This window comes from Nyctereutes procyonoides, unplaced genomic scaffold (assembly GCF_905146905.1).
Source record: "Nyctereutes procyonoides isolate TBG_1078 unplaced genomic scaffold, NYPRO_anot_genome, whole genome shotgun sequence".
NCBI lineage: Eukaryota > Metazoa > Chordata > Mammalia > Carnivora > Canidae > Nyctereutes > Nyctereutes procyonoides.
Window position 1 is genome coordinate 39098734 of NW_026575126.1, and position 16072 is coordinate 39114805.

Here is a 16072-nt window from a genome sequence, read left to right on the forward strand (position 1 = left end):
GCTTCCCAGTCCTCGTCCTCCAGAGGCGCGGCTCCTGCTCTGAGGGGAGGGTTTGGGGCAGTGGAGCCACATGCACTGGCTGGTGCAGTGCGGGCTGGACAGGTGCAGGCTGGCAGTATAGAGGCGATCATCAGCGTGTCCGTGCACTTCACCCCCCACAGCCCAGGGAGGTCCCCAGCGGAGGCAGCAGTGGGATGCTGGCGGGGCCAGAGTGGGGGTCAGCAACAAGGAGGGATCGATGCTCTGGAAGCTCCTAGGACGGGGAGCATTTTTGTGTGATGCCTGACGTTTGCCCCATTTGCTTCCCAGCCAGAGCTCACCCTCCTGGTCAGCTGGAAACATGACATTGGGCAGGAATTTAAAACTTCTTCTTTGGAAGAATTTCATCTTGAAGGTGGGTGAGGTGCTCGGAGGGTCTCTGGGTATCTCCTGGGGAGGGAGGGACTGAATGCTGAAGTTACATTGGGTTCTTTTTTTTTTTTTTTTTTACGTTGGGTTCTAATAACGGTTTAAAGAAAAGAATCAGGGATGCCCGGGTGGCTCAGTGGTTAGGCGTCTGCCTTCGGCCCAGGGCGTAATCCTGGAGACCTGGGATGGAGTCCTGCATTCGGCTCCCTGCATGGAGCCTGCTTCTCCCTCTGCCGGTGTCTCTGCCTCTCTCTCTCTCTCTCTGTGTGTCTCTCATGAATAAATAAATAATATCTTTAGGAAAAAATCAGCCTTACTCGGAATGGGCCCCTTTCTGTAAATAAGACCGGTTCCCCCCCAGAACTCTGCAAACTGTTGCTGCCAAAGCCGGCACCCCGTTCCTGGTTTCTCGCCGCCATGGACAAGTCAGATGGAGAGGCTTCCCGTTCATTTTGTGTTGTTTTCTCTTTCAGAGGTTGTGCAGGGAGGCCGGGGGAAGGAAAGAGCTTTGCAAGTGGAAGCCTGGCCCGCGGGGACCTCACGCCTGTGTTGTGCTTTGGATCAGCACGCAATTTCTGTTGTGTTGTAGAAGCGGAAGCCGCTGGTGACGATGCTGGAGGTCCTGGCCCCGCTGCTCTTCTCCGTGATCATCATGTACCTTCGCCTCAACAGCGTGCCCAGGGAAAGGCCTCCCATGAGCTACCTCGCCCTCAACGTCAGCCTCTTGCCCGACTTCCTCCGCCTTGCGGCGCAGAGCACATACCAGCTGGTCTACGTCCCTTCTCAGAGTGACACGCTGAAGGCTGTCACGGAAGCGGTGGCCAAGGCCTTTGAGGTCGAGTTTGAAGGTGGGGCACGAAGACGGGAAGGTGGGGGGCATTTCCAGAGAGTTGGGGCCTTCATCGGAGGCCACGTGGCAATTCCCCACCGTGGTCTGGAGCCGCTGAGGCGGGTCCTCCGATGGCTGCCACCACAGCCCCAACAACTGCCACTTCCTGCATCTCACCGCCGCCGGCCCGCCCTCACCCTCGGCCAGCAGCTCTCAGGCCCGTGGGGTCTGGCTCCCCGCGCCCATGGGCCCCCGCTGTGCCGACCGTCCCTGCGATGGGGGGAGCGGGGCTCCCCCCGGGGTCCAGGTTCTCAGCCCCAGAGCCCTGCTGGCTGTGCTCACGGCCTTTGGTTCATGTTTCACCCCGTGGCCAGGCCGGGGTTTCGGGGCAGTTCCCGCGGGGCTGCTGCCCCCCGAGAGCAGGAGACCGCGGCCGCCTTGCTCACCCCTGGCCTCCCACCTGACCTGCACAAGGCTGGCGGCTGAATTCACACACTCAGCCAGACACGGTTTTTCAAAACGTGGAGTCCACAAAATGTGCGGTCATCTTCCAAAACTATTATAATTGTAGTGTGTGTTTTCATAAGGGTATTCCAGTAATACAGTAAGGGACAACATGAAAAGAAAGGGCTGTCCTCTCCCTGCTCTGAGCGCCACTCCACGCGGACAACCCTTTTTTTTTTTTAAGATTTTATTTATTTATTCACGAGAGACAGAGAGAGGCAGAGACACAGGCAGAGGGAGAAGAAGGCTCCATGCAGGGAGCCCAACGCAGGACTCGATCTTGGGCCTTCAGGACCAGGCCCTGGGCCGAAAGCAGGTGCTCAACCACTGAGCCACCCTGGTGTCCCCAGATAATTCTTTCAAAGGCCCTCAGTGGCAACATGAGTGGGGACCGTTGCTTTGTGGTTCATGCTTGCCTGGCGTCCTAAGGTACCATCCCTGATGGTGAAGGACAAACCCTGCAGGGTGGGAGGGTGACTTGGGGGCAGCCCGCCGGGGGCGACATCACAGGGTCGGTGAGCCGATAGGCTCGGACGAAGCAGAAGGAAGCCAGAAGAGTGGTCCCCATGAGGCTGGAGTGTCACGGGAGCCTCGAAGACCTCGTCCAAGTCCTGGGTTTCCTTCCAGGCTCCCAAGGCCGCCCGCCATGGGAGGGGTCTGAGGAAGACAAGTCATGTCATCTGATTTAGAAGCTCTGTGTCTGGAGGAGGGTAGGGACCAGAGCCCACAGTATTCTTCGAGAACATTCAGGAGGAAGCCTTTGAGCAGGGCTGGCACGCAGGCCACAGGCCGCCCGAGCTGCATGGGTGAATTCGAGATGGGTCTGCAGCGGGATGTCACGGGTCAGAAGCCATCCTGCCTGCTCTGGGCCTTTCTCAGCGGGCAGCCCCTCCTGCTCCTGAAACACTGGGGCTTTGTGCCCAGGCTGGACTTCCACCCCACTGCCGGGGACCCCTCGGTGGCCTCCACCAAGAAGAAAACATTTCTCTTCTGTCTTCCCTGGAGATCCCACCTCAGGCAGTTTATCTTTTCCTGTGATAGACGTCCTGAAGTTATTTCTGTCTTATTACTTCCGACTCACGTCTCGATTCACGGCTCTTCCTGCCGTGCCCATCCGCAGATCCTCGGCACTAGGAGGAAGGATCCCTGCAAACCATGACAGCCCTCTCCTTTCCCTCCTCATAAGGCACACGGCCTAGTTCTCCCCCGGAGAGGTGTAGCCTCCTCCCCGAGCTCAGGATGGGCCGCGCAACCCGTGTCTACCCCAGTCTGCGCTCGGCGGGCCCCTCGCTACCTTGACTCATCCAGGGGTGACACCTAACTCAGTGAGAGCCACGCAAACACTGCGATGGTTCCCGTCTCTGGGAAAAAGATCAGCGCTGTTCCTTTCTGCTAGTACAGCCCAGAGGGTTATGGATTTCTTTTTCTTTTCTTTTTTTTTTTTTAATTTTATGATAGTCACAGAGAGAGAGAGAGGCAGAGACACAGGCAGAGGGAGAAGCAGGCTCCATGCGCCGGGAGCCCGACGTGGGATTCGATCCCGGGTCTCCGGGATCGCGCCCTGGCCCAAAGGCAGGCGCCAAACCGCTGCGCCACCCAGGGATCCCAGCCCAGAGGGTTATGTGCGCCAGCCGTCCTGCTGAAAAACAAATGCCGGGTAAATATTAAAAACGTGTTCTTGAATGCAAATTGATAATAAGAAACTACCAGACACCCCCCCCTCAAAAAAATCTAGTGTAAAAATATTTTATTTCTTGACCCAAGAGGCAATTATTTGGCTGTTAACTTTCTAACTGCTCATCAGAGCTCACGTCTGTGTTTTGTACCGCGTCCTGTATGTGTTCAGTTTTTCTCAATTTAACCAAATGTTTGTGTGTGTTTAAAAAGAAGCCTAAGTATGGCTAAGGAAAAAAATCAACTATATGTAGGAAAAAAGGAAGAATTGACTCCTAACCCTGTCACCCAGATGTAAGTGCTACTTGAAATCCCGGTCACGCAGCCTTCCTGCCCTCCAGACAACACGGGCGTTGGTGGCCGCCCCTCCTGGCTCCTCTCCTCTCCCGGATCATGATACTGTGCTACCTGCTGTCATTGTCTGAAGAACCGGATTCTCTCTCTCTCTCCCTTTTTGTCCAGTCCTCTGAATATTTTTGGTGGGAAGGTGAATCCAGTTCCGTTACTCCATTGTGGCCAGAGGCATAAGTCAGAGCCTTTTTTTTTCTTGTTAAACGTACAGAGTCTGTGTCCCGATGGGCAGCCTGGCCTGAGGGAGGTGGGTGACTCGGCACCACGTAGCCTCCGACACCGTCGGGGATTTTTTACCACGAGCGAGCTCTATCTGTTTTGAATCCAGTTCATTAAAAAATTCTCATCAGTGTTCTCAGAAACATTTGAGAAAACACCGCCACTCCAAAACTAAACCGGGCTCCCGTGCCGCGGAGACAGCAAAAGGAACAGAAAGAGGGACCCAGACATGGCCTGCAGGGAAGGGACAGGGCGGGCAGGTGGGACAGCCAGCAGGCGGCCCAGGAGCCGAGGTCCCAGCGGCGCATGACAGTGTCAAGCAAAAGGATGAAGAGCTGGGAAGTGTGAACCGCGAGGTCGTGGCTGTGAGGGACCCCGACATCCCGGCCGCACCACGGCAGTTCCTGGAAGGGGGCGACGGAGCCACAGACGGCAGGGGACAGAGGTGCTCAGACATGCGTCCTGCAGGGACGGCTGCGTGTGCGAGGTGAGCAGCATGCAGGTCCCCGCGGGGCAGGCGGTGGAAGAGCACCACCGCGTGGACGCGCCGGCTCCGGGACGGGGAGCAGGGTGGGGACCCAGGGGCGGCGAGGAGGCGGGACTGCGAGTGGCACCTGGCGCTTTCTGAGGAGGAGTTCCTTCGAGAGGATCGTGCATGCGGCCTGGCCGCAGGCGACAGCAGGTGCCCATGGCAATAATCTGTGTCCTCAGGGCAGCTCCGTCCGTGCACATTGGGTTGTCGTGACGTGAAGACAAACACCGGCCAGCTCCCCACCAACGTGGCCAAGCACCCAGTCCACCGCTGGCAGCCCAGCTGGGCCCCGGGACCCGAGGGGGGCGCTTGGGCCACCGCCACCGGCCTGTGCGCCGCCGCCCTGCGGGCTGCGTGTGTGCAGGAGGCCGGGGCAGTGAGTGAGGCTTGCACCCCCCCAGCCCGGGCGCCAGAAGCATGCAGAAGCACGTGCCCAGGAGCACCTGCCCAGAGAGGATGGGGAGGGCAGCCGCGCAGGCCCTCACCAGCCCCCGCCCACGCCGACGGGGTTTCTCTCCGCAGTTCTAGGCTACCCTTCAGTGCCTTTATTTGAAAATTACATAATCCAGGATCCCAGGGCCTTCTACGTGTTGGCTGGAATCGTGCTGGATCACAGCTTCAACGACAGGCAGCAGCCCCTGCCGCTGGAGGTAAGGACAGCCTCCCTGTGCCAGCCTGAGGGCGCCCCAGCCTTGGGGGGGGGGTCCATTAGGGACTCTTGCCACCTGAGCGGCCCCTCTGTTGCCCGGCGTCCACCGTGTCACCTGCCTGCCGACTTCCTTCTGGAGGGGGCAGGCCGACACTCCTGGGCTCGCATCCTCCGGCCTGAATGCGGGCACCCCTCCCCATTCTCCGGGTCCTAACCGGGGCAGCCTTGCTCGGGGGACCCTCCAGCCCAGGGAGGAGGGCCGTGTGCTCCAGCTGCTTCATTAGGGGCTGTGTAGCCGTGGGAGGGGCACTAGCATTTCGGGGCCTCAGTTTCCTTACCAGCAGAGCGGGATTCATAGCAATTCCTGACTCGGGAGCTTTAAGAGTCTGTGCCCAGGAGAGAGCCAGGAATGGAGCTGCCGCCACGGCAAGTCACGTGGACTCAAATGTGGCAGGTGGTGTGTTGTGCCGGACAGTCGCATCCTGATTGTTAGAACTCGCGTGGGGTATTGGAAGCCAGAGATAGAGGTGTCTCTAAACAGCCCGCAACACTTTCCGAGCACCAGGGAAGGCCAGGCACACCCCAGGGATCACCCGACTGATCCTACGGTACCGCTGGGAGGGTGCCGTGCAAGCATCGCCGTTTTACTAATGAGGAAACCAAGACAAGAAGGTCAAGTCACTTGTCCAAACCGTGGCCACTCGGTGGAGGCCTGGGGCTCGGGGCTGCCTTTCTGAAGGGGCCTCCGGGACGGTCGTGGCAGAGCACGGTGCGCTCTCCAGAGGGGACAGCCGTCCCTCCCGTCCCCCTGAGTGTCAGGACCTTGTGACCACGGTTGTCCTCCCTTTGTCCTCCGCAGATCAAGTACCGCCTGCGCTTCAGCTGCATTCAGAGGAACTCCTTAACCTCGAAGCTGACGTCCTATTACGATACCCTGGAAGGCTGGGGCACGTCCCTCCTCTACCCTCGTAACCCCAGTCAAGCGCCGCGGGCCTTTGGACAGATCGACGGGGGACTCCCTGGTGAGGAGGCGCGTGTGCGTGGCCACGCGTGCGGCAGCCTGGTCCCCAACGTTCCAGAAGAGGTTGAACAAGTTACATTTAGAAATGTGTCACTGGGTAAAATGCTTTCATTCTAGGGCAAGTTAAAGCAGCAGTTAAGCGTTTGATTGCCTTGTAGTGATGCTGAACTGCTTGGAGGAAGGATGGAAGCATTTTACAGGAACAAGGATGATTCGTATGCTTCTGTATGTACTAGTGTTTGCTTATAAAAATATCTACTTGCCTTTAGCTTTCTGCAGGCTGTCCTCTCCTGAGGGACACATGCTCTCCACGACACTGTAGAGTTTTTGGTCTCCCTCTTTTGTTCAAGGTGGTTCAGGGAGATGCCCCTGCTTGTAGGAAACTAAGCTGACAACCCACACCTCACTGTAGGATGACCACACAACTGATGTGATGCCTTGGGCCTGCAAGCCTGGCAAGTGGGAATGCAAATCCAAGGCGCTTATGGTTTTTGTGGTTCTGGAAAGGATAACTCCCCTACATGCAGTCAAGACCATGTGATGGTTCCCAGGATTTTAAAGTTTTTTTTTTTAAATTTTTTATTTATTTATGATAGTCACACAGAGATAGAGAGAGAGAGAGGCAGAGACATAGGCAGAGGGAGAAGCAGGCTCCATGCACTGGGAACCCGATGTGGGATTCGATCCCAGGTCTCCAGGATTGCGCCCTGGGCCAAAGGCAGGCGCTAAACCGCTGTGCCACCCAGGGATCCCGGTTCCCAGGATTTTATTATGGACAGTTTGTTCCTCTTGTTTTCATCCTGGAGGATCAGGGGGTCTGCGTAGGTCTGGGCCACCGGGAGACCTTGGTCACCTCCACTTCATTGCTGCACGCCCCACCCTGGCTCTGCCCATAAGGAGGGCCAGTAACCCTCACTTGGAGGTGGGGCCATTATCTCTTACAAGACCCCCAAACCAGAGGTCTGGGCCCTTCAACTTATGTTTCCCAAAAACTGACCTAAGCCCACCGATGACACCGTATCAAAATAAGGGCTGCTTACAGTAAAGATTGTTTTTGAGGTGTGGCAGCAAAATCCAATGCCCATAATTCTGGGGTCACAGCAGTGATGGCTCAGAGACAGGTCACAGTTGGTGAGGGGGGCTGTGTCTCCCAAGTGCTTTGAATCTAACCATCTCATACGTTCCGGATGATTAGAAGTGCAGAGAAGGCACCATTTCCTGAAGTGAGGCACGTAGCAGAGAGGAGGTGACCCCACCATGCAAGAGTGTTGTATTGCATGTCCCCTGTTCTTCCATCTACTCAGGACATCTTTGCCCTGTTTCCTGATAAAAAGATGCCATCACAGGCATAGGGGGGTCCATTGTGACTCTGTTCCTTCTACATGGCAGCATGTGGACACAAGAGAGCCTGTCCTACTCCTGTCTGTGTGTTGTCATGAATCATTAGCCACACCCCTCTGACTCCTCGGGGGTTCTGCATCTTCAGTCTTCCTGTCTTTTATGCCTGATGTCCACTGTGTTCTCATGTAGGATACAACCAGGAAGGCTTCCTGGCCATACAGCATGCCCTGGACAAGGCCATCATGCAGCACCATGCCCACAATGCGACCACCCGGATGTTTGAGGACCTCACAGTGCTTGTGAAGAGATTCCCCCATGGAGCCCACATCCAAGACAAGTTCTTGTTGATCCTTCAGAATGAGTTCCCTCTTTTGCTCATGCTCAGCTTCATCTGCATCGAGCTCATCATCATCAATTCTATTGCCCTGGAGAAAGAAAGAAAGATGAAGGTAACCTCACCGGACGTGGGATGCAGGCCTAGGGACAGTGTGGAAGCACTCATGAAAAATGACCAGAGTGGGAATGAGGCCAAGGCAGGGAGGAGGTTGCTTAGGTGTCGCCTCCAAGGTGAGTTGAAAGGGGGATGTTCTTTCATCATTTGACTTGCTTGCAATTCAGGCGACCCCATCTGTTGTTACGACAGGAGTCCTTGCTGTGGGGCTCGCCTGTGGCAGCTATTCAAGAAATGCTTACAGGGATCCCTGGGTGGCGCAGTGGTTTGGCGCTTGCCTTTGGCCCAGGGCGTGATCCTGGAGACCCGGGGTCGAATCCCATGTCGGGCTCCCGGTGCATGGAGCCTGCTTCTCCCTCTGCCTGTGTCTCTGCCTCTCTCTCTCTCTCTCTCTCTCTCTCTCTCTCTCTCTGTGTGTGTGACTATCATAAATAAATAAAAATTAAAAAAAAAAAAGAAATGCTTACAGACTGACTCCCTGAGAAATGCACAGGAGGGGAATGACCCCCCAGGAGTCACTCCCTCTCTTGTTGCTGCAGCTAGGAGCACTCTCCAGGGAGCCCCAACCCAACACAAGGCCGATCCCGAGAGCTTCTCTACTTTCTGCGCTCTGATGCCCACCCTCTCTTTCCTCATCTTTTGCTCTTTGTAGACAATCTACCTTCTCACTCTTTAATTTTCTTCTCCTTTGATTGATTCTTATGACTATGTACAGAAATAGCCTGCTGGTGGCATCCAAGAGGGACCTGGCTTCACCTGACCCACCATGTCTGGTTTGCTCCATGTTCTCGAATGCACGGTGCAGTCTGATGGAGGCGGTCTGTGAGGCTGCCTTGGATGTCTCCACCCAATGGCTCTTCTGCTTTCCCTAGGAGTACATGTGCATGATGGGAGTGAACAACTGGCAACACTGGGCTGCCTGGTTCATCATGTTCTTCATCTCGACCCTCGTTGTCATCTCTTTCATGACCATCCTCTTCTGCATAGAGGTACATGTCTCCGGGCCCTTGGGATGTGCTCAGTCGTGCAGAAGTGTGGGTGGTGGTGCTGAGATTCGGCATATGGTGAGAGCACAGCTAGTGATGAGCACTTGGAAAGCCTCAGGTGGATGCATGGTAGTACTTAATGAACTCCGGGGGGACCAGGCGCTGGACTGGGAGAGCCCTGCCCTCCCTCCGTTCCCAGGTCTGCGAGGACTGGACACGGGTGTGATCAATTTCATTAGGAAAGTGGAATTCCAAAAGATGTATTTTATAAATTCTAAAACATTACAAATTTTATACTCCACAGATGGCTGAAAACAGTTATTATAAAAGATGAGGATGATCTCTTAGGCCCATGCTACCTTGTTAAATTTTCTTTCTATGCTGTCATTGAAATCTGGCATTCCAATCTGCTTTCATTTAATGATTAAAGTATAATCCACCATGTGAATATATGAAAATTTACCTTCTAAATTACCAAAATTGGGGCACTTGTGATAAGGGAAGGCAAGAAAATCCAGACCACACGGCAAAATACATAAAACAAAGAAAATGCCCAGAAAGTATTAAAACGAGGAGATGACAGACTATAGTCATCTGTAATAGTGATAATGACAAATGGGATAAACTTTGTCATTAAAGCAAAAAAGAGGGATCTCTGGGTGGCGCAGCGGTTTGGTGCCTGCCTTTGGCCCAGGGCACGATCCTGGAGACCCGGGATCGAATCCCACGTTAGGCTCCCGGTGCATGGAGCCTGCTTCTCCCTCTGCCTGTGTCTCTGCCTCTCTCTCTCTCTCTGTATGACTATCATAAATAAATAAATAAAAATTAATCTCCAAAAAAAAATAAATAAATAAAACAAAAAAGATTCACCCTGGGTCAAAAATTGAATTTGGACTCATGGTTTCTTAAAAAAAGGTACATGGACACAGCATCATTTGTAAATGGTCATGGATACTGGCTCAAAGTCTGCCTTAAAAAAAAATCTGTTGTTTAATTTAGGAAAATCTTGTGAGTTTTTAAAAAATTTCTGCATTGTATATGGGTATTTCATGCTTTCTCTTTATTCTCTCCATGCAAAAACGACATGTGTCTATGACTGCTCCGTAGGTGCATGGTGTGGTGGTGTTCAGAAACAGTGACCCTAGCTTGATATTCGTTTTTCTACTGTGTTTTGCCACTGCCACGATTTTATTTGCATTCATGATCAGCACATTCTTCCAAAAAGGTAAGTCCTGATACAATTTTCTGTCAGGGAGGGTGTTTATGACTTCTGTTTGTGGAAGCACTGCTATTGAAGTCATCTACAGCATGAATGATCAGTCCTCCAAAGCCAGGTTTTCACTTCTCCTCTGGCTACTTTAGCAATGGATTATTTCCATTCCCTGTTGAAGGCTTAGGGATCCATCTCCATGTATGTATGTTTTTATGCTTCATTTGGCGTCTAAATGTCATTTCAAATGGCTACAAATGGGGTCAAGTCCCATCCTGGAAGGAAATGAGGGGTAAGGCATCAGTTCAGATAGTTTTCCAGGTCTTGACTGTGAATTTGGGCACAATGGTAGGGTGGCTAAGACACCATAGTAAGACTGAAGTTCCTGGGACTTTGGTCCTGTTGGGACAGGTGTTACTTCTAAAACGATTGGTAGAATCGATGAACTACTAGGAACAAAAATAACAGGAAATGGGGTCAAAGTCAGAGTGTGGGAGAATTAACTCCTGGTTCAAATAGAAGAGGTAGAGATAAAAACACTAGTGGAGGGTAGGTCCAACAGTTGGTGACAAAAGAAAAAAGGGCTTGGGCAGCCCAGGTGGCTCAGTGGTTTGGTGCCGCCTTCAGCCCAGGGCCTGATCCTGAGGACCTGGGATCAAGTCCCACGTTGAGCTCCCTGCATGGAGCCTGCTTCTCCCTCTGCCTGTATCTCTGCCTCTTTCTCTGTGTCTCTCATGAATAAATAAATAAAATCTTAAAAAAAAAAAAAGAAGAAAAGAGGAAGGGCTTTAGAGAACTTGGGGAAAAATCAAAATATGGTATAAATGAGGCCAGGCAGTTTATTGCTTACATTTGTGAATATTTTACATCAATGTAATGTATTGTAATGTAATTACATTACAATGTAATGTAATGTTCTAATGTTCTAATATTTGGGCCCTGGCAAATACTAACTCTTCCAAGATGGGAGTGGGTTCCTTGGGAGGTTGACTAGGCCTGAACACTGTCTCCTGATTCAAACTCTATACCGAGTTCCCCCACTATCCCTCAATTGTTAAGGGGCAAACATGGTGGGGGGGAGGGTCAAGTAAGAGAGTTATGTGGGGACCTTGGAACATGAGTATCAAAGGATGCTTGAAAGCTAAGGCTAACGTGGTGCTGAAGGTTGAAACCCAAAAAACTGAACTTGTGGTCAAGCATGAGAAATAAGCAGAGGGCTAAAAACAAAAAACAAAACCAATGAGGTCAGAAGCACAGTAAAGCAAGACCAGAGTGGAAAGCAAATAGCAGGTAAGAGTTTCAAGTGAAAGCAAAAATACACCACACAACTCAGAGTTTATGATCAATCGATTTTTGATGAGGCACCAAGACAATTCAACAGGCAAGGAATAGTCTTTTCAACAAAAGTTGATGGAATAGTGAGGTATCTACGTACACAGGAATGAAGTTGGACCTCTATATCACATCATACATAAAAATTCAAAGTGGATTATAAACTCAAATATAAGGGCTAAAACTACAAACCTTTAAAAGAAAATGTGGCCAGCGGGATCCCTGGGTGGCGCAGCGGTTTGGCGCCTGCCTTTGGCCCAGGGCGCGATCCTGGAGACCCAGGATCGAATCCCACGTCGGGCTCCCGGTGCATGGAGCCTGCTTCTCCCTCTGCCTGTGTCTCTGCCTCTCTCTCTCTCTCTGTGTGACTATCATAAATTAAAAAAAAAAAAAAAAATTAAAAAAAAAAAAAAAAAAAAAAAAAAAAAAAAAAGAAAATGTGGCCAAAAATCTTTGTGATCTTGGGCTAGATGGTGATTTCTTAGACATGACACCAATAGCATAGGTCATAAAAAGGAAAATTGATAAATTGGACTAAATCAATATTAAAAACTTTTGTACTTCAAAGTATACCACTAAGAAAGTGAAAAGATAACCCACAGGCTGGGAGAAAACATCTGCAAGTAATATATATCATAAGAGACTTGTATCCAGAATAAATAAAACTGAAAGCTAAAAAATAAGAACGCAGATATTTCAAACTCATTCTGTAGGCCAAGATTACCTTAATACCAAAGCCAGAAAAGACATCAGACCAATAAAATTACAGACCAGTATTCTTTCTGAATAGAGATGTAAAAAATCCTCAACAAAATACTAGCAAACTAAATTCAATGGTACATTTAAATGATCACAGACCATCCAAAGGGGGATTTATACCAAGAACACAAGAATAATTCAACATACGAAAAGCAATATGGGGATCCCTGGGTGGCTCAGAGGTTTGGCGCCTGCCTTTGGCCCAGAGCATGATTCTGGAGTCCCGGGATTGAGTCCCACTCAGGCTCCCTGCATGGAGCCTGCTTCTCCTCTGCCTGTGTCTCTGCCTCTCTCTCTCTCTCTCTCTCTCTCTCTCTCTCATAAATAAAATCTTTAAAAAAAAGAAAAGCAGGGATCCCTGGGTGGCGCAGCGGTTTGGTGCCTGCCTTTGGCCCAGGGCGCGATCCTGGAGACCCGGGATCGAGTCCCACGTCGGGCTCCTGGTGCATGGAGCCTGCTTCTCCCTCTGCCTGTGTCTCTGCCTCTCTCTCTCTGTGTGTGACTATCATAAATAAATAAAAATTAAAAGAAAAGAAAAGAAAAGCAGTAAATGTAATATGCCACATGGATAGAATGAAGGAAAAAATTAACACAATTTTATTCACCTTTATTTTTTACTGGTCTAGACTTTGGGAGGGTTTGATGTTCATTCTTCTTTAAATGTTTGGTATAATTCACCAGTGAAACCAGATGGTGCTGGGATTTTCTTGGTTGGAACAGAATCTGAGAGATACACCTAGCATACTAACATACACATCCCTGGAGTCCCAGAATAAGAAAAAAAAAAAGAGAAAGAAAAAATGAAGAAAAATATTCAAAGAAATAATGACTGAGGTACCTGAGTGGCTCAGTGGTTGAGTGTCTACCTTTGTCTCAGGTCAGGATCCCGGTGTCCTGGGATCCAGTCTTCCATCAGGCTTCCTGCAGGGAGTCTGTTTCTCCCTCTGCCTGTGTCTCTGCCTCTCTCTGTGTGCCTCATGAATAAATAAATAAAATCTAAAAAAAAAAAATGAATGACTGAAATGCCCCAAATGTGATGAAAAACATGGATCTATAAACCAAAGAATCTCAGAGAACTCCAAGCAGGTTAAACTCAAAGAGATCCACACCAAGAGTCATTCAAATTGTCAAAACTCAAAGCCATAAAGATCATTTTGAAAGCAGAAGAGGCTCCTCACATATAAGTAACCCTCGGTAAGATTAATAGCTGATTTCTCTTCAGAAACTATGAGGTCCAGAAGGTAATGAGATGGCATTTTAAATCTTGAGGGGGGAAAAACTCAACCAAGAATTCTGTATCTGGCAAAACTATCCCTTAAGAATGAAGACGAGGGGCACCTAGATGGCTCAGTGGTTGAACATCTGCTTTTGGGTTGGGACGTGATCCCTGGGACCTGGGATCAAATTCCATATCGGGCTCCCCTCAGGGAGCCTGCTTCTCCTTCTCCCTGTGTCTCTGCTTCTCTCTCTCTCTCTGTCTCTCGTGAATAAATTAAAAATCTTAAAAAAAAGAATGAAGACAAAATTGAGACATTTTCAGATAAACAGAAGTGGGGAGCGTTTATTACCAGCAGCCTGGCTAAAGGGGATTATTTGGGCAGAAATGAAAAGCCACAAGATAGCAACTCGAGGCCATAAGAAGAAACACAGACCACTGGTCAAGGTAACTTAAGCCAGTGTTTTTGTATTTATGGTTTGTAAGTCTTCTTCTCTTTCCTATATGATTTATAAGGCAAAAGCATGAAAATATAAATCTGTGTTAGTGGGCACTCAACATGTAAAGTTAGAATCTGTCTCAATGACAATTTAAAGGGGGAGGGGTAGAGATATATGTGAGCAAAGCGTATGCTAATGAAGGTCAATGATATCATTTAAGAGGCGAATTATTACACGGTTTTGACTTCTAAACATGCGTGTTACGTTCCTGTTGCCTCTAACAATCTACTGCATACTTCGTGGTTAAAAACAGCGCATATTCATTACCTTACAACCAAAGTCTAAAGTGCATTTCTCTGGGCTTTGTTCTTTCTGGAGACACGAGGGGAGAAGGAGAACACTTCCCGATGCCTGCGTTCCCAGGCTCACGGCTCCTTCCTCTGTCTTCACTGCTCTCTCCCCTTCCTTCACCTCTCCTCACTCTGGCACGCCTACACCCTTTTGAGGGTGCTTGTGGTGACATCGGGTTCACCCAGACAATCCAGAATAATCTCCTCATCTCAAGATTCTTAACCTCCTCTGCAAAGTCCATCTGCTATGTAAAGCCACAAGGGTTCAGGAGTCAGGACTGGACATCCCTGGGAAGCCTTCATTCTGCCCACCACACCACGTAAACAACTGGGAAAATAGTGGGGGGGAAAAAGGAAATTATAGAAGCAATTTCTAAGAATTGAAAACCAACAGAAATAAATGTTTTCAAGTTAGGGGCTTGAAAGTAATTACTTCACAAAGTAAGCAATTACCTCAACTGCCTTTAAAACATAGCATTTCAATTATATATCTCTTGTGACAGATATTTTAAGGATAAAGGAATGGCAGAGAAATCTTCAGCTGTGTTAGTATTCTCAGTATTTAGGAGTAGTGTTGGTATTATTTCTTTGAAAGTGATACAGTTACACCAGAAGATAAAGCAAAACACATAGAAACCAAGAATTCAAGAGCAAGTCTATAAGAGACGAGATGCCAAAGATGTTAAGGAAAACCCTATAATCATAAATATCAATTAGAATTATTGGTATGAGCTCATCTTCTACGAATGTATTTCTTACCATGATTCCTGAGAAGACCTAAAAGCAGTGGCAGCCCAGGAGCGCTAGACACCTTAGTGGCCCTTGTGGCCTCTGAGGGCCTCTGCGCAGAACCAGGGCTCTGTGGAGGGACAGCTGATTTGAAGTCTGAGCTAGGGAACATTCGGTATGAGCTCTGGACATTGTGGACCACAGCGAGCAGGCTTCCAGAGACCAAGGAGATGATGTCTAAAGGATGAACGAGCCAACCTGAAGATGCTTCCACTCACCTAAGACAGGGCATCTTGAGCATCAAAAAGAATAATGCTTGCAATGGGTTGAAACACATAAGATGTAAAAATCCCGGATGATGTAAAAATTTGTGACTTATAACGGTGGCCCAGGAAACTCCCCACTGGTGAGCCCTGAAGGTTGCTAGGGCCACCGTAACCCCCCTGTCCCACCACATGGCTGCAGGGGGAAGGTGCGCTCAGTTCAGATCACGCCTCTTCCCTCACTGCCCAGGACACTCAGCCCCTTGCAGGAGGAGGGTGTCGCCGACTCACCAGAATCTTGACCCCAATCACCTCACCCCTGACCCCACAGCTCCCTGTGTACCCCTTCCCTCTTGCACTTGCCTCCTCCAGTAATTCATTGTCTGCTATCAGGACGCCTGATCCATTGGCCCTAACCTTGTCACCATCCATCAGTGTGAGCCTCACCGGCTTCCTCAGGGGCTCCGAGCCCGTGGCCCATCCCCACTTTGACTCCTCTACACCGTACGCCCTGCACTGAACTCGTGTTGCAAATCCTCCACCCCGGTCCCACCAAGCGCCCTGCCTACCCCGGGCCAACACTTGAGCTGCAGAGCTTGGCTGGAGAAAAACTCTCCCCGGTGTGGACTGGCCCCGGGGAGGCCCCCTGGCTGCCACCTTGCAATGCACCCACGTCCCCTGGTCAGACCGTCCCCCGCCTCTCTGAGGCTGCAGTGTCCAACCTCCCCGCTGCCCACCAACACCCGCAGCCTTTCTCCTTTCTCATTGAGGCCGACAGCTCTTGCTCCGGCCTCACGGGGCTGAATCT

At 50.5% G+C, this 16072-nt stretch overlaps 1 protein-coding gene across 1 annotated transcript in view; it reads left to right on the forward strand.

Annotated features, from left to right (window-relative positions):
• Positions 1 to 340: 340 nt before the first annotated feature.
• LOC129519830 (ATP-binding cassette sub-family A member 17-like) overlaps positions 341 to 16072 on the forward strand; it is a 67037-nt gene continuing 51305 nt past the window's right edge. Inside the window, exons 1-7 of the mRNA XM_055340665.1 lie at positions 341 to 394; positions 998 to 1256; positions 5040 to 5167; positions 6026 to 6188; positions 7718 to 7977; positions 8852 to 8968; positions 10073 to 10190. Of these exons, the coding sequence (XP_055196640.1) occupies positions 341 to 394; positions 998 to 1256; positions 5040 to 5167; positions 6026 to 6188; positions 7718 to 7977; positions 8852 to 8968; positions 10073 to 10190 (1099 nt within the window). The remainder of the gene's footprint in view (positions 395 to 997; positions 1257 to 5039; positions 5168 to 6025; positions 6189 to 7717; positions 7978 to 8851; positions 8969 to 10072; positions 10191 to 16072) is intronic.